Source organism: Colossoma macropomum, unplaced genomic scaffold (assembly GCF_904425465.1).
Source record: "Colossoma macropomum unplaced genomic scaffold, Colossoma_macropomum, whole genome shotgun sequence".
In the NCBI taxonomy this organism is placed as follows: domain Eukaryota; kingdom Metazoa; phylum Chordata; class Actinopteri; order Characiformes; family Serrasalmidae; genus Colossoma; species Colossoma macropomum.
Genome location: NW_023494806.1, coordinates 19671203 through 19693905, shown reverse-complemented (window position 1 = coordinate 19693905; position 22703 = coordinate 19671203). Strand labels below are relative to the sequence as shown.

Here is a 22703-nt window from a genome sequence, read left to right as displayed (position 1 = left end):
ATTGTGATGGTATTTTATCTCCGATTCCTCTGTTTCTATGTTCTCCTGACTAGTAACCCCAAAATTCCTGCAAAATTCCTGCCATTTCATTCCAGCTACATATAAAGTACTTAGTGAATATTGTGGTGGCTGCCACTTGCTCCGTGTGGGAGAAGTGGCATGTGACATGTGACGTGGCCCCAAGAGAGGACTGGGGCACCTGCCTCCAAGGAACGGGCATCCCGTGGCACTTCCTGTGGTTGGCTGAGACTTTGTTTGGACTGTGTAGGTCACTGGGATGGCTGACCCTTGAGGGAGGTGCTATTTGGTGGCTGCCACTTGCTCTGTGTGAGAGAAGTGACTTTTTCTGTGGGCTGTTTTAATAAAGAGCTTCCACTGAGCAGAAATTATGGCCTTCATGTCTTCTTCTATGCTGACACTGCAATAGGAATGCTATTCTGATATTCTGTGAAAACTAAAAACACCGTCCAAGTACATACTACCTGCAATGCACGTTTTTTCATTTTATATATGAAGTTATATTTTATCTATATTTTAGTCACTTGTTAGTGATTTCAGATAATTTTCCATTTTCAATCCTGTAGTTCAGTCTGCTCTGTACACTTAAGTGATTTTCTTGTCCTGAATCCTGTCATTAGGTCAGTTAGATCAGAAACACTCTAAATTGTGGAGGTGAATTACAGCTCTGCTTTAATATAGAACTGTTTGCTTCTCTGTGATCTGCAGTCTTTTAGTTTCAGTATCAACCTGCTCTCCTCCTCTCTGCTTAGAGACTGATGACGCTGATACTGACTCCTTATTTCTCATTGGCCAGAGCTCCTGCATCCTGAATTCTCATTGGTCAGATTTCAATTATATAAACACCTCCTGGCATGTTCAGCCCTTAGTTTTGGTTACTCTGCAGTGAGACATGGAGCAGATCATGAAGTCCCTCATTTTCTTCGCTTTTACACTTCAGCTGTCTTCGGCAGGTCAGTTCATAGTCTTATAATAAACGGTTTAAAGCCTGATTGTAGAAAATGCTTTAATAAAATTTATAGAAACTAGCTGAAACATTTTAAACAAGTATTAAAACGTTGAAGCATGAAGCAATTCATGGAACAGTAGGACTAGGTTAAATATCGATGAATGCAGTGCCGTAACTACATCACATTATCCATATTGGAGAGGAATTCCCAATTTGTTACAGATGTTACTGGTTTAACTACACAGCTTAATTTTACTCTAAATAAAGAGGTTGTGGATATTTAACACCGAAACCCATCAACAGGACAGTTAAAAGGCTGAAACGTAAGAGTAAGTAAACTGCTCTGTTTTGAATATAAAATTTTGGTTAAAATACAGTTATTTGCAAATAATAGAATGAAAACTTCACTGTAAGTGTTTGTATGCAGCTAGGCTACAATGCAACATTGTTAGAGATAAAGTGTCTTACAGTTATTGTTCTAAAAAGTAAATGCTTAAAATCAGTAAAGTGATGTAACTGAAATGATTTAAATGAGTTTGACCTTGTAAAAAAAGCTTCTGTAGTCAGTGAGCATTCTTTAATTAAATGTTCTTTTTTATGGTATGCTGGAGGTGTGTTTCTCGCCAACGATAATACTTCAAGAAGACTCACAATTATGTCTTTAATTCAGTTAAGAATGCATCGGATATTTGTAAAGCATGTTTATTACGAATGATGAAATATTATTATTATTATTATTGTTATTATTGTTATAATTTTTATTATCATTATTGTGATGAACGAAGAAGTGGGATTAGTTTCATTTTTAACATGGGAAAGTTCAGTCTGCCTAACTACTGGTGACGTTATTTGGGTTGTGGCTAATTAAACGTTAAGGTATTGGATAGGACATATATGTGATCATAGTGATAATAATAATGTAATTAATTTTATTATTGCTGTCGAATGTGAAGGACATTATTATTTTTTAATTACAAATAATTGTTGTTTGTTTCTTTGAGGTGTGACTAATTAGTCAGCAAAACATCTGACTAGTAATAATAATAGTTATTATTGTTGTTGTTAATGCTATTTTAAGGGCATTACTATTAACACTTTTTGTTGTTTGCTTTAATATTCTTACACAAATAACCAGGACATTATATTCTTTACTTAAAGGGCCCCTAATGACGCCTTCATTTTGTACTTTATTTTTTCCCTTGAGATCCACTTGTTCCGCAGCAGTGAACAGAACACTCAGTGAAGAGTTCAATTTTCCCAACCCAATTCTTTTGGAAGCCATGGACACCAAATATTTTGTAGTTAAATTCCAGACGAACTCAGTATAGTACAACGAAAATGAAAGAGTACAGAGTGACCTCCTGCCTTTCTCCACCTTAAAAAAACTATGTACACTGATAAAGCCACAGTCACGGTGCCACCATGTGTGTGGCTTCATGCCGATATTGGCCGCATACCGCTGAGGTGCAGAAGGCCTTTTTTCAGCACCAGAATAAATACCCCATTCAGGAACTTTTCTCTGTACTGTGTCAGATTTGCAAGCGAAAAACTATTTCACACATTTGCATTATCATCAATTTCATGTAGACAAAAAATAGTTGTAGTTAAACTAAAGTCTAATAATGTGGTTAAGTATGAAATGAATAATAAGGCTGCCTCATTTTAAAAATGCTGAATTCAAACGTCAGCTAACAAGTAGCACCACTCATGCTGGCTAATAACAAATATGTTTCCAATATAGAGGTATTTTACACTTGATACAGCTGCTAGTAGTACAGCAACTTTTAATATAAGGGTAAATCACATTTTCTTTGAATGTTTAGATTTTACAGCTTTATTTTGGCACTGAAAAGATTACACTGGAACTGTAGTTACTGTTTATTTTGCTGTTGCATTATCCAGAAGCATATTATTAACAACATTTTTGGAATATTTCATTCTTATTCTTCATTCTTAATAATTTTCATTATTATTACTCGGTTGCTCTAGTTACAGCTTCATGTTAGACAAAGTGAGGTATACAGAAATGATTTTTTTTAAAAAAAGGACTGATATCGGATTGGTACACATAATCTAATCACTGTGAGGAGGGGAGATGGGGGGCGGTGGGGAATGGAAGGTGAGGATGTGAATTTATAGGGTGCTAGATTGGAAGAAGGAGGGATTTCAGCCATGCTCCTCCCCCCAAACTTCAGTTAAAACATAACTGCATATATGCTAACTGTTTTTGTCGCAATAATTTAAATTGCTGTTTACTTTTTTCAGAAAGCCACTTTCTGCATAACTTCTACACTGCAGTCACGCCAGGAATTAATTTCCCAGAGTTCACTGCTGTTGGTATTGTGGACGGAGAGCAGATTGTGCTGTATTCTAGTGACATCAAGAAAGTGATCCCAAAGACAGACTGGATGGAGAAGAATGTGGGTGAAGATTATTGGAATTCACAGACACAGATTATGCAGGGTTCTCAGGAGACCTTCAAAGCTAATGTGGATGTTCTGATGAAGCGTTTCAATCAGACTGGCGGTGAGTATAAACACACTTGGAACTTTTGTTTCAATTGCTTTGGCACATTTTCTGTTGAAATGATCAAATCTTTAAGTATAGTCACGAAATCAATTTTATACTGTGCAGGACAACTAAGTATTTTTACCTGGAAAAAGAACATAATTCACTCAAAAAACTTGTCATGCTTCAGAATTTAATTTATCAGTGATTACAGTGAGTGCCACCAAAATACAATGACTTTTTATTACTGAGTAAACCTAGACTGTCAAAATGCTGACAAAATGCAGACAACTGTGATTATGAAAGTGGTTCTTTGCCTTTTTTCTCTTTCAGAGCCCACAGTAAGGTAAAAAATACAGGAGAATTTTGTTACCATCTATAAACAAATAATACCCAGTTAAGCCATTATGGGAAGATCAATTAGATCCTCGTCCAGCAGTGAGCAGCTTTTATTTAAACATGTAGTGTATTGGTTTTAAACTTGTGGGCCGGGGCCCCCATGGACTATTAAGGCATTTTAGCAAATGTAGTTTTAAATATAAAAAATATTGCTGATTATTTGCAAAAGTAAAACATCATACTTATTTTGAGCTCACTAATTGTTCTTTCAAAACGAAAGATAGAAATCAAGGCTGGGCCATCTACAAGTGAAGCAGCCACTGTATCTCGGAGAGAACCGAGCATAAATCCAAATGAAGAAAATATGTGTGTGGGAACTGAAAACAAGTAATTACATTCTCTAAACACTTAGTAAATTCTCCCATATGAGAGAAGAATGAACATCTGGTTACAAAACCACAAACTCTTTCACATCAAAATACCAAACACATCTATTGTATGAATTTCTGTAATAAATCAGGTTTTTCACAATACAGAGAGAAACTGAGAAAATACTTCAGTCCCTGTGAGTTGTTTCTGTCTTTAGACTACAAAAAATACAGACACAGACTAGAGACAACGAAAATAAACTTCATATACATTTACTGAATTTTACATAGATGGCTTTATTACTTGTTTTAGTGGGTTTGCATTTTACAATCTTAATGTGTTAATTGTGCTCATAAAGTCTTAGCTAGCTGCATTTTTATCATAACAATGTTATATGTCAGCCTATAGCATGTGAGCTAAGCAGTAATTGGAAGGTTGAGGAAAATAAGGTGGTGCTTGTCAGATTTTGATTGGTTGTAATACCGTGACAGCGCTCACAGAAATCTAATCAAATTTCATATAGCATAAAATTGACACATAATAAACAGTCTGTCCCCATTTGGGTAGGTTTGTAACACCGTGACTATAGCCCTGAGTAGACTACCACATTATTATGATGGTGCTGTTTCTACATTTAATTTCATGAATGGGCAAAAGTGAAAAAAAATCTTTCTGACTCTACCGAGGTCCGGACCTCGGTGTTCACATAGCTAGTTACGGCCATGTCCAGAATGTGTTTTTCAGTCCTGTTCAGTTCCTGACTCTAATGTTCCTAAATGCATCTTCCATAATCTGAAGCAGGGTGATTAGGTGCAACAATTATTTGACTAAAACTAATTATTTGTTGGCAACTAATTTAATAGTCATGTAGTTGGTGATGTCATCGCAGGTGTTTCTCATGCTCATTAGGAACGTTTTTACAGTACCGCTCACTGGAGGGTTGACAAAAGCGCAGTGGTAGCCTCAAGAACAAAATCCTCAGAAGTGTGAGAGCATTTCACACTAAACTCAGAAAACAAGGTTGTCAGTTGTGCTATTTGTAAAGCCGACCTTAGCTGCCATGGGAGCACATCCTTGATGCTGGAGCATCTCACTGGATGAAGGTTCATCTCTGTAATATAGTTGTGCTAGTGAGCTAGTTAGCTAATGTTAATGTTAAAAGCCGTCCTGTTTAATGTTATGAGCTGTAACATTTTCTATTTAGAAATGCTGCTCTCTTGAATCGTTAATTGAGCTGGAACGGAGAAGCAAGTAACTATTATTCATACTACACTGTTCGCATTACAAGTAATGTTTACACTTTTAAACAGTGCATCGTTGTCTTGACATCAAAATTCAAATTTGGCAAACACAGGAGAACATTTGCAACAGTTATAAACAGTTTCCTGTTTTCCTTGAATGTTTGCCACCATGAAGGGTTACCGTTGAAATGAAATGTTCATTCAAATTTAACTGTTCATAGAGAACAGGTTTGCCACAAACATTAGCCATTTTCCCATCCACTCCATCAGAGCACATCTTCTCTGCAACAGGGAGTATCTGCTCTCAGAGGAGAGTGAGTCTCTCACAAGAGCACGTAGAGATGCTGACTGTCCTCCATTTCAGTAAAGACTGTGATTGTAAAATTTTGTTGCAAGTGAGTGTAGACAGACAACAGAATGCACAGATCACAGACTGCACAGTTTAAATGTAAAATGTAAAATCAAGATTTCTAAATTTATGCATTTTCTGCCTTTATGTTTGAAAAAGATTTAATAAGGGATGATTGTGGTTAGAGATGTATAGAGTGTTCTGCAAAAAGTGTATAAGCAGTTAGTAATGAGAGAGAACTGCAGTGAATTGTATTCAGTTTCGCTGCACTGACACTAGTAAAAAAACACATGGGCTTCACATATTCAGAACTGTGTAACAGCATGGAACATCTTTATGCAATTGAGAAAAACTGTGTTACAATGTTCAACTTCTTCTTCACTTCTTATCCCAATTTCTTCCCTCTACTCCCTCAATTTATGTGCCAGTTGCTGCCACACAACCCCAAAGCATAAAAGATCCACCCCTGTGCTTATCATAAGGTGTTCTTTTTAAAAACTGCTGCTCCTTTTTTTTCCAAACATATGTTTTGGTCACTGTGGCCAAAGGGTTCAGTTTTTTCATCAAACTGTGGTACTTCCAAAATGGGTTTGTCCAAGTGTTGTGTTGCAGGATTCAGATGTTGATATTTTTTCAGAAAGTGTGTAGATATCTTTTGTGGTTTTCTTTTGATTTGTAAGAGTCAATTATCTTTACTTTCAGATCCTCAGTCAGCCACTTAGATGAGCTCTTGGCTGTGTGTTAGCATAACACCCTGAGAAGATTCAAAGGGTCACAGAATTTATTACACTCTGGAACTGGATACACTTAACTTGATTGAATCAAAAACTTTACAAAAAATAACACCAGCGGATTGACTAAAAGGTTGACCAGTTTTGTATATGTATGTACATGTTCTTTTTTACCTGTATGGGTTAATTTCTTTAGAAAATTTAAATTCAGCAAATAAATTCTGATTGCATCAAGATTTATAAAAAAAAAAAAATGCCATATTTAAGTTTATTCCATACAGTAGTTTAATTAACTTCTTTTTTTACTTAGAAAAACAACTAAATATGTATTGACTAGGGGTGTCCACATTTTTGCACATGACTATAGCCCATTCTTGTCATATTTTAAATCCAATTGAAGACAACTGTACTTAGTATTTGCAACAGTCTGCTTCAAATAAATAAAAGAATTCTGTGTGAAAGCCATGAAAGCTATGGGGAAATGTGTACTTCAAACAATGTTTTAACATAATCTGACATTTCTGCTCAAGCAGAAGAGAGAAAAGAGTAAAGTGGAAGAGCTGCAGCAGGAAATTGTGTATCTGAGCTTCAGTCCATGATGTTCTCAGCGTGTGAGTTTGAGCTGGTAGAGAATCAGGCTGATCGTCTCTCTCTGATCTCTCTAAACACAGAGCTGAAGACACTGTTCATGCAGGGAGACTTTAAATCCCTCTACATCAGTGTGTGCGTAAGTGTGAGTGTGTGTGTGTGTGTGTGTGAGTGTGTGTGTTTGAGTGTGTGTGTGTGTGTGAGTGTGTGTGTGTGTGTGTGTGAGTGTGTGTGTGTGTGTGTGTGTGTGTGTGTGTGTGTGTGTGTGTGAGTGTGTGTGAGTGTGTGTGTTTGAGCTGGTAGAGAATCAGGCTGATCGTCTCTCTCTGATCTCTCTAAACACAGAGCTGAAGACGCTGTTCATGCAGCGAGACTTTAAATCCCTCTATATCAGTGTGTGTCTGACCGTCTACTGTAACTACAGTACTGAGGTTCATTTGAAACATCTTAATGATGTAAAACACAAACAAATCAGACCAATGTTAAATATAAATAATCATGTGAATTAATTCAACAAATTATCTAAACAAACAAATAAAATATATATTTAAGTTTAAATATTTCAATTTGAATGAACACTCAAATTATTATTATTATTATTATTATTATTATTATTGTTGTCATTTTTATCATCTTAACAGTAAAAAAATCTACTTCATAACAGTGAAAGTAAAGGTGAAACTAAATAAACTGAAGTTTATTATCAGTTTGAGTTTAATTTAGTTCTGAATTATATTTTCAGATTCTGAGTTTAACTTTTACTTTGTGTTTTTCATTAAAAGTGTTTGTGTTAAATAAAATCCTTTATTAAATTGTTACCAAATTAAGTTTTTTTAGGTTGAACTGAGATTTTTACAGTGAATAAATTAAAAACTGAGATTAATAATTTAATTTAAATCAACAGTTTCATGTTAATAAATTATCAGAACAGTTTAATATATTTTTATGACTCTGCAGATCAAATTTCAGTCATGATTAATATTTTAAATATTAAATGATTTATGTAGAATTTCTACATTTTTATCAAATTAATTATTAATTCCTAAATGCAGTATTTTAAGTTTTCAGCCTAAAATGGTTTTAAAACGTCGTCACATCTAAAAATCCACTTTAAAGAGTTTATTTAGGAACTTCTTTTATTTTCTTCAGCTTTTTCCTGAATAAGAGCCGCAATAATGAATATGTACAATGATTGACCACTATGATTAATATATAAAGATCACAGATGAGCTCCTGTGTGATGGACATTCACTGACCGCTTCAGTGTTAAACACGTTTAATAAGATATAATAACTGTAAATATGAATAAACGGTAAAATAAATAATAAAATCTCTAAATTGTACAAATGATACTTTATATTTCTTCATGCAGGTCTGCGTCTGTTTATGAGGGTAAAACGTTTAAACTCAAATATTGCTTTATTTTTATGTAAGATATTTAACTTATTTCAGATTCTATTAATAATAATAATAATAATAATTATTATTATTATTTTATTTTTAACCTGATTGTATTTATAGTATTATGAGATTCTTCTGTTTTTGAGACAGATTTTACTGTGAGATGATAAATATAATAATAATGTAGAATTGCATAAATATGTGCACCCTTAACTGTGTGTGAGATTAAATAATGTAAATAAATGTAAATTTGCTCATCACTGTAGGTTATTATAAGATTTAAGATCAGTTTATTAGAGTTTATAGCTGATTATTGTTCCAGTCTGATCTTTATTTTAAAGTGTTTTATCTTATTTGTTGCTCTTCTGTTTTTAGGCTACACTATAATGCAACTGACAGCATGTAGACGTGTGCGAAAGTTTGAACGCCCCTGATTAAACTGTGTTTTGTTAACTTTGTAAGTGAAGATAAATGAACTCATCCTCTACAGAGGACACACTTAGATATGACGCCTCTCTGCATTTCCTGTTTATTTCCTGAGTTTAACTTGTCAGAAATAAATAAGACCTAAAATTCATATAGAAGATTCATCCAGAATGACTCCTTCATTTCTGTGGTCTCAGTGTGTTCATGACCTGTCAGCTACATATCAGCCCAGATCTCAGCTGATTCTGATACACAGGTCATGCAGCTCTCACTTCAGTGTTACAGTGATGTTGGTCAGACTTCATTACTGAAATGTTCTGTTTCACCAGTTTAAACAGGAAATATTTCTCCCTCTCTCAGTACAAAACACTGAGGGTGTCCCTGGCTGAAGTGCTGCACTGTGAGTCGTGAGGTGCTGAACAGAGACTCACGTATTCAGCCCAAACTCAAAAGACTGAAGCAGAACTGCAGCACTGATACTCAGCCACTGAGTGACTATGAGCTGTTTTCCTGTAGAAAAGCTGATTAGAAATAAAAACAGTGTGAGATGGAGTTGTGTAGCATGTGTACATTCACTTTATCAGGTTTAATAACAGTCAGTTTACATTACTGTATTTAGATCTACAGTCAGGTATTAATACTGTTTAGATCTTCAGTAAAACATTAACACTGTAATACGGAAAATATTTCCCAGAATGCATTTAAGATCTACAGCGAGATATTATAGAACAGTTTTAAGACAAAACACTTTTCAGAACACAGTAATGATGCTGTAGAAACAACAAAGATCATTTACAGTGAGTTTACAGTGTTTCACCACAGAGAAAGACGATTCAGGACAGCTGGAGTTTCAGAGTCGTGATGAAAGACATTTACTCTCTGAATCCAAATCAAAACATGGTCACAGATACAGTTTACATGCAGTTTAACACAGTTAACATAAGGTTTAATACAGTTTAATAAAGGTTATAGCTTTAATACAGTTTAATACAGTGGACACACACAGATCAGGCACATTACACACCTCACAACTCACTGTAACAACCAGCCAGAGAGCTGCTGTGTTTCACTCTACAGTAAAGATACTGTAGAACTGATACAGCCATTTCAGCTCACAGTGAAATGAGTCACACTGCAGAGTGTAACACTGATTACAGCTGATTCTTCAGGCTGTATAATAAACTACAGTATGATTATAACTAATAACAGAAAGACTGTTTAATAAAGAAAAGCAGAGATTTTATTTTTATAAGTGTTTCAGCTCCTGTGGATCAGAGAAAACTCATATAAAGAGACTTAACTGTGAAAAATAACTGATTTAATACAGTAAAACAGTGTTAATACAGTTATTACAGTTTAATAAAGGGTTTGTAGAACATTTGAACTTGAACATTTGATAAAATCTCTTTAAGCTCTTTAATTAGTCGAGACTCTTTTAAACATCATAACAGTCAGACAGTGAAATAATGAGAAACACTGTATTTTAATAATAATGTAAATGTAAAAATATTCTAAATATAAAATCTATAAACTCAGAGATGAAGATCAATGTTAAAAGATCACAGAACTGAATGATCAAATATATAATTATAATTATTTAAAATAATATAAAATGTCAGACAATAATCTGTAAATAAGGTAATTATGGTTTATTTGGTGAAACCCTGTTTAATATGAATGATTAATGTGATTCTAATGAATCTGATCTTTAATCTGTGGGAGCTGCAGTGTTTACAGTGACGTCACCAGCTGAGAGAACAGAGTGATCAGACTCTCCACCTGCAGGTCAGGATGGACAGAGTGGAGCTCTGGTGTTTATAAGAGCCCATATTAAAACCTGAGATCAGAAAAAGTGGAGGAAGTGCAGCAGTGGCTCCACCTGCTGGTGGTGTTGTGTTCAGTCAGAGTCTGAAAGGTAATGAACGCTGCGAGTCAGACAGAGTTCAGAGGCAGGAAGGCAGCCGGTCTCGTCTGGATCTACTGTCTGTATGAAACGCTGCTGCTGAGGTTCCTCCGTTCAGCTGTGTGTTGAAGGCAGTGTAGATGTGTCCTTCACTGACTACATTTCCCATAATCCTCTGTGTCAGAGCTGATGTGGTTACAGAGTTATCAGTAAACAGCAGCGCTGAGTCAGTGGAGGAGAGAGAGACCAGTTTGAGTCCAAACTCAGTACTTTTATTAGTTTATAAAGCTCCGTATGCTGGACTTATTAAACTCATTTATCTCTGGGTAAAAGATGCTAACGCTAACAGCTAGCAGTGAGCTGTGTATCTTAGCAACGACGTGACGTATCGCTGCCTTCAAAGTGAGTCTCGAGCCCGATTCAGCTGCAGATGCCTTCATCACGAAGCTGAGGCCGTCTGAGGCCCTGACCAATGAGGCAGCTCGGACAGCAGGACGTCCAGCAGCTGCCCTCAGTTTCAGACTCAGACTCAGTGCCTCAGTGATGAGGCTGAGCTTCAGTCCATGATGTTCTCAGCGTGTGAGTTTGAGCTGGTAGAGAATCAGGCTGATCGTCTCTCTCTGATCTCTCTAAACACAGAGCTGAAGACGCTGTTCATGCAGGGAGACTTTAAATCCCTCTATCAGTGTGTGTCTGACCGTCTACTGTAACTACAGTACTGAGGTTCATTTGAAACATCTTAATGATGTAAAACACAAATAAATCAGACCAAAGTTAAATATAAATAATCATATAAATTAATTCAACAAATTATCTAAACAAATAAATAAAATATTTATATATTTAAGTTTAAATATTTCAATTTGACTGAACACCCAAATTATTATTATTATTATTATTATTATTATTATTGTCATTTTCATCATTTTAACAGTAAAAATCTCCTTCATAACACTGAAAGTAATTTAAAGGTGAAACTAAATAAACTGAAGTTTATTATTATTTTGAGTTTAATTTAATGAATTAAATAGTTTAACAAATAAATTAAAAGTTAACAAATAAATTAAAAGTTTTTTTATAAATAAATAATAAATTATTTAATAAATAAATTTAAAGTTTAATAAACTCATTATTTTGAGTTTAATATATTGAATTATATTTTCAGATTCTGAGTTTAACTTTTACTTTGTGTTTTTCATTAAAAGTGTTTGTGTTAAATAAAATCCTTTATTAAATTGTTACCAAATTAAGTTTTTTTAGGTTGAACTGAGATTTTTACAGTGAATAAATTAAAAACCGAGAATAATAATTTAATTTAAATCAACAGTTTCATGTTAATAAATTATCAGAACAGTTTAATATATTTTATGACTGTGCAGATCAAATTTCAGTCATGATTAATATTTTAAATATTAAATGATTTATGTAGAATTTCTACATTTTTATCAAATTAATTATTAATTTCTAAATGCAGTATTTTAAGTTTCAGCCTAAAATGGTTTTAAAACGTCATCACATCTAAAAATCCACTTTAAAGAGTTTATTTAGGAACTTCTTTTATTTTCTTCAGCTTTTTCCAGAATAAGAGCCGCTATAATGAATATGTACAGTGATTGACCACTATGATTAATATATAAAGATCACAGATGAGCTCCTGTGTGATGGACATTCACTGACCGCTTCAGTGTTAAACACGTTTTAATAAGATATAATAACTGTAAATATGAATAAACGGTAAAATAAATAAAATTTCTAAATTGTACAAGTGATACTTTATATTTCTTCATGCAGGTCTGCGTCTGTTTATGAGGGTAAAACGTTTAAACTCAAATATTGCTTTATTTTTATGTAAGATATTTAACTTATTTCAGATTCTATTAATAATAATAATAATAATTATTATTATTATTATTATTTTTTTAACCTGATTGTATTTATAGTATTATGAGATTCTTCTGTTTTTGAGACAGATTTTACTGTGAGATGATAAATATAATAATAATGTAGAATTGCATAAATATGTGCACCCTTAACTGTGTGTGAGATTAAATAATGTAAATAAATGTAAATTTGCTCATCACTGTAGGTTATTATAAGATTTAAGATCAGTTTATTAGAGTTTATAGCTGATTATTGTTCCAGTCTGATCTTTATTTTAAAGTGTTTTATCTTATTTGTTGCTCTTCTGTTTTTAGGCTACACTATAATGCAACTGACAGCATGTAGTCGTGTGCAAAAGTTTGAACGCCCCTGATTAAACTGTGTTTTGTTAACTTTGTAAGTGAAGATAAATGAACTCATCCTCTACAGAGGACACACTTAGATATGACGTCTCTCTGCATTTCCTGTTTATTTCCTGAGTTTAACTTGTCAGAAATAAATAAGACCTAAAATTCATATAGAAGATTCATCCAGAACGACTCCTTCATTTCTGTGGTCTCAGTGTGTTCATGACCTGTCAGCTACATATCAGCCCAGATCTCAGCTGATTCTGATACACAGGTCATGCAGCTCTCACTTCAGTGTTACAGTGATGTTGGTCAGACTTCATTACTGAAATGTTCTGTTTCACCAGTTTAAACAGGAAATATTTCTCCCTCTCTCAGTACAAAACACTGAGGGTGTCCCTGGCTGAAGTGCTGCACTGTGAGTCGTGAGGTGCTGAACAGAGACTCACGTATTCAGCCCAAACTCAAAAGACTGAAGCAGAACTGCAGCACTGATACTCAGCCACTGAGTGACTATGAGCTGTTTTCCTGTAGAAGAGCTGATTAGAAATAAAAACAGTGTGAGATGGAGTTGTGTAGCATGTGTACATTCACTTTATCAGGTTTAATAACAGTCAGTTTACATTACTGTATTTAGATCTACAGTCAGGTATTAATACTGTTTAGATCTTCAGTAAAACATTAACACTGTAATACGGAAAATATTTCCCAGAATGCATTTAAGATCTACAGCGAGATATTATAGAACAGTTTTAAGACAAAACAGTTTTCAGAACACAGTAATGATGCTGTAGAAACAACGAAGATCATTTACAGTGAGTTTACAGTGTTTCACCACAGAGAAAGACGATTCAGGACAGCTGGAGTTTCAGAGTCGTGATGAAAGACATTTACTCTCTGAATCCAGATCAAAACACTGTCACAGATACAGTTTACATGCAGTTTAACACAGTTAACATAAGGTTTAATACAGTTTAATAAAGGTTACAGTTTTAATACAGTTTAATACAGTGGACACACACAGATCAGGCACATTACACACCTCACAACTCACTGTAACAACCAGCCAGAGAGCTGCTGTGTTTCACTCTACAGTAAAGATACTGTAGAACTGATACAGCCATTTCAGCTCACAGTGAAATGAGTCACACTGCAGAGTGTAACACTGATTACAGCTGATTCTTCAGGCTGTATAATAAACTACAGTATGATTATAACTAATAACAGAAAGACTGTTTAATAAAGAAAAGCAGTGATTTTATTTTTATAAGTGTTTCAGCTCCTGTGGATCAGAGAAAACTCATATAAAGAGACTTAACTGTGAAAAATAACTGATTTAATACAGTAAAACAGTGTTAATACAGTTATTACAGTAAAGTGTTTGTGGAACATTTGAACTTGAACATTTGATAAAATCGCTTTAAGCTCTTTAATTAGTCGAGACTCGTTTAAATCATCCTAACAGTCAGACAGTGAAATAATGAGAAACACTGTATTTTAATAATAATGTAAATGAAAAAAAAATTCTAAATATAAAATCAATAAACTCAGAAATGAAGATCAATATTAAAAGATCACAGTACTGAATGATCAATATATAATTATATATTTGAAATATATAATAAATTATCAGAACAGTTTAGTGTATTTTTATGACACTGCAGATCAACTTTCAGTCATGATAAATTTTTTTTAATATTGTATGATTCATGTAGAATTTCTACATTTTTATCGAATTAATTATTAATGTCTTAATGAGGTATTTTAAATTATCGGCCTGAAATGTTTAACATATTAGAAATAAATATTAGAAATAAAGTTTAACATATTAGAAAATGTGAAAATGTGAAATTCAGTACATGAACAATAATTGTGGATTAAAATCAGAGCTGGATTAAACTGTTCTGAGACCCTGACTGTGAAAAATCTGAAGCCCCTCAGATGAAGGTTTTATATCTACTCTATTAAAATGATGCTGACTGTGTTCAGGTGGACCAAATAATTCAAAGTCATATTTAAATAAAAAAGTCAAATTTAAAGACAAGGTTTGAGCATGTTGAATAAGATTTTGTTTGTAGTAGTGGATCTGTGATGGATGTTAATTTTCCTCACAGTACTGTGTAACAATCACCTTGATTTAGGGGTTACATTTATAATTCGAGAATACATTGCTTATGATTAGGAGATGAATTAGGACGAACACAAAAACACATGCGGACCAAAAAACCTAACAGACCCCGTTTATTCTGCCAACCAAATGCTTTATATATTTAAATGTATCTGACAAAACATACACAATTTATAATCAACAAACAGAACCCTCACACCATCAAATTTTAACAGTATTCCATGCCCCCCCTCCCAGTTTCTCCAAAGCCCAAAATGTCCAAATTGCAAAAATTAAAAAAATGATTAAATCAAAAACTCAAGTGCTTAGTAATACACTGCAAAAAAATAAATATATTATTTTAAAAATAAATAAAAAAATAAATAAATTAACCTCACTGGCAGTGGAAGGTCTATCCCCAAGCTTGTTCAAGATCCCTGTATTCTACTTTTCTTAGATCCTTCTTAGATCTGCCAATTCATAAGTAGGCCTTATGTGGAAAACTTGGTGGCTTTGGTTCGCTTACTTTGAATTAATGTGCTAAATAGGTACTTCCTATAAAACACATTTCATGTGGCCGTGTAATAACCGAGATGTGTTCATGTGTTTGTGTCTCTGCAGGAGTTCACACAGTGCAGTTGATGTACGGCTGTGAGCTGCATGATGATGGAACAATTAGAGGATACAGGCAGTACGGTTATGATGGAGAAGACTTCCTTGTTCTGGATCTAAATGCTGTCACTTATATAGCACCTAATTCTAAAGCTGTTATTACCAAACAGAGGTGGGATGGCCTGGGAGTAGCTGCTAGAAATAAGGCCTACCTGGAGAACACCTGTACTGAGTGGTTGCGGAAGTATGTGGATTATGGCAGATCCACTCTGGAGAGGAAAGGTAAGGTCTGAGATCTAACCCTGTTACTGTCACTGTTATTATCATGTCTCCAGTATTATGGACAGATTTTTAAAAAGCAGCACGCTCCACATGTTTTTGCAGCTGCACTGCTGATAAGAAAATCTCTTTTATACATTTGAACAATACCCTTCACCAGTGTTGCACATGAGTATCATATATCAGTGAAATTCTATGAATTCCTGTCATCAGAATATTACTGACTATAATATAATTACAGATTATTAATGTTAACTTAACCCCCCCCCCGTCTTTCTCTCTCTCTCTCTCTCTCTCTCCAGTCTCTCCTAAGGTGGACCTGTTCCAGAAGGACTCTTCTTCTCCAGTGGTGTGTCATGCTACAGGTTTCTTCCCCAAAGCAGTGATGATCTCCTGGCAGAAGAATGGCGAGGATCTGCATGAGGACGTGGAGCTCAGAGAGACGCTACCCAACCAGGATGGAACCTTCCAGAAGAGGAGCGTTCTGACTGTCTCACCTGAGGAGCTGAAGGAGAATCAGTACAGCTGTGTCGTTCAGCACAGCAGCCTGAAAGAGGAGTTGGTTTTGCCATTCAAGACAGGTGGGACCTTCTAGTACTGAAGGAAAAAGCTGTGCATTTTTATTTTCTAAATTATTTTATTTATTTATTGTTTACAATAAGCTAAAAATAACTAAAAAAAAGTGTCTCCTAATGTAACACTCTGGTGTTTCAGGTGGAGGGTCAGTTGGTATCATCATTGGTGCAGTCGTGGCTGTTCTGCTCCTCGTCCTCATTGGATGTGTTGGAGTTTTCATTTGGAAGAAGAAGCAGTCTGGTAAGGGAGAACAGAGACCCTGATTCATGATAAGCAGATGAGAACTGCTCTGTGTCATTTGGGATGGAACATGAACATTATAAGAAGTTAATATCTTTCATCATTTGTTTTTCAGGCTTCAAACCTGTTTCGGGAAACCCAAACGCCCGTAAGTGAGCGTGTTTTATGTATTTGTATCTTTTAGTCTACATTATCATGAACATTTGAGCATTTTGAATGTTTTATTGTCTTACAGCCTCTGAGGGAGACTCATCATCCAACAACTCTTAAAGACAATGTCCTCATGCTGATTTGAGAGAGTGAGTCTTTTCTTTACACTGTGATATTTATTTTACAGAAAGCTGATTCTATGCTGCGTATTCACTAAGCTCTGTCTGTGAAAGACTAATGTAACATTACATATTTCAGAACATTCATGATGTCTTTGTATTTATTATTTTAGGTGATGGAGAATGGATGATGGGGCAGATATGAAGAGAACATTTAAACAGCACATAAATTACACAAAATATCTGCAAATATTTACTTCTCTAAACAATATTAATGCGATCTTCATCAAACCTGTCACATTTTGGGAATCTGGGTGGTAACTGTGCTGTGCTTGACTTGATGAGCTTTTGATTTTGAAACTATTTTTATTTCAGTTAAAAGGGTTAAGAGGGTTTGAATTAGTTTTGTATTTGAGTTTGATTAGTTTGATAATTATGATGTTTTCATGTCTTTGCTGCTGTTCTGTTGACCTGTGCTTGTATCTACTCTGCTGGATTTAGGACAGAAAGTTTTAGTCGTGGTGTCATAGTCAGTCACTTCATTCTTACTCTGTGATCTCTATAGCTACACACTATGAAGCTTATATTACAAGATACAGTGTAAAGATTTTCTGTTTGAATTTTAAATGCAGATTTATTTTTTGACAACTGGCTTGTTTTAAATTCTGCTGCGCCGTATACAACCATCCTGAAACTCTGAAGCTCACTTTGATTTGCTCAGTTTCTGTTTGGGCCATTTCTGTTTGGATTCAGACTGTTTGGGTATGTCAGGTTACCATGGTTACTGAGGGCAACATCTAAAAGGCCAGATCAGCCATTGTCATTGATGGCACTTAGTTAATGATGAGAAATTCCAGTTCTAACAGATATGTTTGTTTGTAAGGTCCAGTGCTCTGTCTGTTTAAAACTGAATTTATTGTACAGATAATCACAAAATGAGAGACATTTTTTTTCTTTGATTTCTTAAGACGACGAATGAAAAGCTTTTCACTGCATTTTCACCTAATTTAAACTGAAACTGGGCCAGTAAAATTTGAATACTCGTTTAACAGATTTTACCAAATTTAAGCATAACAAGCAGATTCTGCACAATCAGCTAAGCTGGGTGACCCTCATAAACCACTTTAACTTCCTCAGAATTGAACTAAATTGTCTTGCACTGACTACACTTTCATGCTCCTTTCTGTGAAAGTGAATCTGTTGAATAAGTATTCAAACATTATATGGCCTAAATGACTGCTGATATTTTTGAAAAGCTGTTCTATCAGTGTAAAACCTGAATGAACAATAAACGGGATTTCTCCACAATGTGATATTTGTGATTTATATAATTATGTGGTTTACATTTACACTATTATTTATTATCGAATTATTTATTTATCAAATTGCTATTGTGTGCTTTATGGATTTTTATGGAAATCCAATCTTTTTTGTGTCAGCTGAACTCCTTCAACCAAAATGATTAAATTATCCTTAGGAACCAGACGTCCACCTCTAAAAGCTCCCTCACAGAAAGTTACTACATGAAATGGTTATGAATTCACTGCCTGCTGTCTGAGACACTGTTTTATAGATTGTGTCTTAATATGTATGTTTTTTAAAATCCATTCATGTTGGAGGGATACATTTCAGTACCTGAAAAACTGTATTATTCAAATACATCACTATTTTCCATCATCAACATTCCATATAAACTCAGAAGACTCCTGTAGGTTCACTGGTGGTTTGGATAGTAAATGTCTATATCTGTGTTGTAGTCATGGCGACCCCTGGTTCCTATCACCACCACTGTAAAGACATCTGAACCATTTCATACCAAACCACTCTGAATCACTGTTCACATCTCACACACTGAGTTATGCAGAAATTTTGAATGGCGTTTGGAATTCCCCATAAAGGCAAAAATGTTTTAGCCATAAAGAAAAGAATAGCTAGCTATTAACTTTGATCTACATTGTACACATAGTTATGTTCGTTGCACGACATAAACTATTCAGTAATTATTGAGTGGATCACTATTGAATGGAAACATTAACTTCTATTGCATTTTGTACTGATAACATTACAAAGTTTTAGTTTTTTTTTACTTGTTTTACTTTTTTTATAAATTACATTTTAACTACATATTTTACAAGTATGCATCTAAAATCTAATTTGACAGTGACCGCATCGTCAGCACGGCCATTTCAAATACACTTAGCAGATAATCTCTACTGTACCTGTTCGTACCTGCTCTAATTACTGCATTATAGTAGGATTGAATTATTCTTAAATCTGCAGTATTATTGTACTTCAGTTATAGTTAAACTACATGCACATATAAGCACTGCAGTCATCAAATATGCACAAAAAATAATGTAACAATCAGAGATGGCTGTTTATTTTGTATATATGCAGCACACAAGTTGTAAAAGTAATTTTTCATCCTATACCAAATAACAAAATTAAAAAGAAAATATAATATGTAAAATGGCAGTGCATTCCTATATTTGAATTGAAATTTCTCACTCATATGCAATGTTGGGTGCACAAAGAAAATTCGTATTGAGTTTTACCATTTTAATTTGCCATTTGGTTCGGTAGTATTGATATTTCGTTGACTTTCACGTCAGTCATCTCACCAGTGTGGGGCCAACAGCAGGTTCAGTGGAAAAGGCTTTATCTGAAACATGGCAGCCAAGGAGTTTGCAGTTATTTTTATGTTAGCAGGTGAAGTGAAGAAGCTTTGTCAACCACTCTTGAATACGGTCTTATTACTATAGCCAAGGCCCACCGGCGGGCCCAAAGTTTGATTACAACCTAAGATTATCTCAGCCAGTTTGCACTGATGTTCCTGTAGTTACTGAATACTAAGCCTTAGTATGTAATAAGTCTGGGATTTTAAGGGGTAAAGAGTGCTTTTCTTCTATAAAATGATCACTTTGGAGATGTGAGTGCTAAAGCTCCACAATGAGAGTAGTGATCAACAGTAAAGAAGAAAAGGAGCTGAATCAACACAGTAGAAAAACATTGAACCCTAAAAAGAGAGTTAAATATGAAAAACTATAATTGAACCGAATAAGAAGTAGATTACTCAGTAATATGCCTGAGCAGAAGTAGGAGGAGCAGTGGCTGGTATGAATGGGCTAGTGGGGCTAAGCCCTCCTGCTCTTCCAAAGAAAAAAAAGCCACAAAATACGGTTACAGTTTTGGAATCCACATTGTTTTATTTCATTTTAATAACTGATAGAAGATGAAGTTAGTCCGATGGGACAGACAGGTCCAAATCTCAAATATGATTGGCTGAGGCACGCTCAAAGAACTTTGTTTACACTGAGGGTCAGATACAGTCAGATTGTGACCATGTCATTACATGAAAATATTTTAATACATAAAGGTTTAAATTAGCTTCATAAAAAGCTGTACTTATCACATTTACACCACTGCAGTAATGCTAATTTCTATTAGCGCTGTTTTCATTATTATATTAACGCCAAGCTATCAGTGGTGCTGTAGCAGCTGTGGACATATAAAGGTTATAACAAGCATTCAGTTAAGATATACTTTTAGAATTTGTATATTTCAGTTTTACAGGGTCCTTCAGCTTTAATGATTTCATGTTCTGTTCTTTTTGTAGCTGATGTAGTGAAATGCTGCTGTGAAATATAGAGTGAAGTATATACAGTAGCTACTGTTAGCTTTCTATAACCATTCAGTAATGCTGCACATGTATTTATGTATTTTTGTGTGACCACTGGTTATACGATAATGATACTATAATGAGTATAATGAGAATACCAGCATCCAAAACACAACATATGCTGGTCTGCTGGTTTTCTAGCTCTATTGAACTCTATTTTATCTGGAGTGGATTTATACCTCTGTAGAATGTTTTGGTGAAAAAACTTTATTTATTGACTCCGCTATCTCTTCATTACTGAACTTTCATTTTCTGTTTTGTCTCGAACTTCTTGACAGCTCCACTGTTTCACTGCACCCTTTAAACCCTCCTATTCATGAGCACAGGTAGTAGACGACCCTCTGCGCAGTTTGCATGATTAGCTACAGACCTTTCATTTTAGACACATTGTGAGCTTATACTGCAGTGACATCAAGGCACCTGCTGCATCTGCTCTTGTACGTTCATCTGGCCCTCAGCTTCCACAGATCACACCATACATGTCACGTTGGGAAAATCCGAAGGCCACTTTATTGATCTATATTTGTGTTTATAGCCCAGCCCTGCTGAAAAGATTAAGTAACACTTTGTCCTACTTCATCATCTTTAACTTTCACCTTCTGTCTTCAGTGTTTCACATCTGCGTTTTGTTTGACATCCAGAATGGCAAATGTTTCAAAACAGCCTCGTAGCACTTAACATTGCAATAATTTCACCATAAAGTAATAACACCCAGAAATGTAATAAAGTTGTGCACTTAACTCGGTCAAAAATGTAATAAAACCTAATAATGTAACGATTTTCCTAATGGTGTAACACAGAACCATGGCTGTTAAAATAATACCATTTTCCCAATAATGTAACACTTTTTAACATTATTAGGGAAGTACTTTTTACTTTATTATTTTATTAGTTATTATTTTGTTGTAAACATTCTTGGAACAGATTTTATTTACAAACTCCATTTCTGGAAAAGTTGGGACGTTTTGTAAAATGCAATAAAAACAAGAGACTGTGATTTTTCATCTCTATCCAACCTTTATTTAACTGACAAATGTACAAAGGAAAGATTTCCAGTGTTTTCACTGACCAACGTAATTATATTTTGTAAATATGAGCATATTTAGAACTTGATGCCTGCAACACATCAAAGAAAGTTGGGACAGAGGCATGTTTACCACTGTGTTACATCACCTTTCCTTTTAATTACACTTTTTAATCATTTGGGATCTGATAGATCTGAGGATACTAACTGTTGAAGTTTTCCAGGTGGAATTTTTGCCCGTTCTTTCTTGATACAAGACTTCAGCTGTTTAATAGTCTGTGGTCATCACTGTCTGATTCTCCTCTTCATGATGCACACATTTTCAATAGGAGACAGATCTGGACTGGCAAGCCAGAAAAGCACACATACTCTGGGTCTGCACTGCCACACTGTTATAGCATGTGCAGAATGGGGCCTGGCACTGTCTTGCTGAAAGAACCGTGGACTTCCTGGGAAAAGACATTGTCTTGATGGCAGCATATGTCTCTCTACAATCCCAATATACACCTCCACATCAATGGTACCTGCACTCACATGCAAGTCACCCATGTCGTGGCCTCTAATGCACCTTTTCCTGACAAAAGTCTGGATGGCCCCTTTCATCTTTGGAATGAAGAACTCAACGTCTGTTTTCCACAAAAAGTTTACGGTATTTGGCAGACACTCTTATCCAGAGCGACTTACAGTTTGATCATTTTACACAGGTAGGCGAAGGCAGTGTTAAGAGTCTTGCCCAAGGACTCTTATTGGTATAGTGTAGGGTTCTTACTCAGGTGGGGAATTGAACCCCAGTCTACAGTTTACAGTCTACAATTTACCTGCTTATTGTGGTAACTTGAATGTTCTATAAACTCTTCACTCTTATTT

The 22703-nt window shown here is 34.8% G+C and overlaps 1 protein-coding gene across 1 annotated transcript; it reads left to right on the top strand.

The window, feature by feature from the left end:
* The first annotated feature begins 885 nt into the window (after window positions 1–885).
* On the top strand, window positions 886–18441 carry LOC118826918 (H-2 class I histocompatibility antigen, Q9 alpha chain-like). Its single transcript, XM_036597981.1, has 8 exons — window positions 886–971; window positions 3233–3493; window positions 15779–16051; window positions 16351–16629; window positions 16763–16864; window positions 16980–17012; window positions 17100–17163; window positions 17307–18441. The coding sequence occupies exons 1-7, from the start codon at window positions 911–913 to the stop codon at window positions 17132–17134; spliced, it is 1044 nt and encodes a 347-aa protein (XP_036453874.1). The 5' UTR covers window positions 886–910; the 3' UTR covers window positions 17135–17163; window positions 17307–18441.
* The last annotated feature ends 4262 nt before the right edge of the window (window positions 18442–22703 follow it).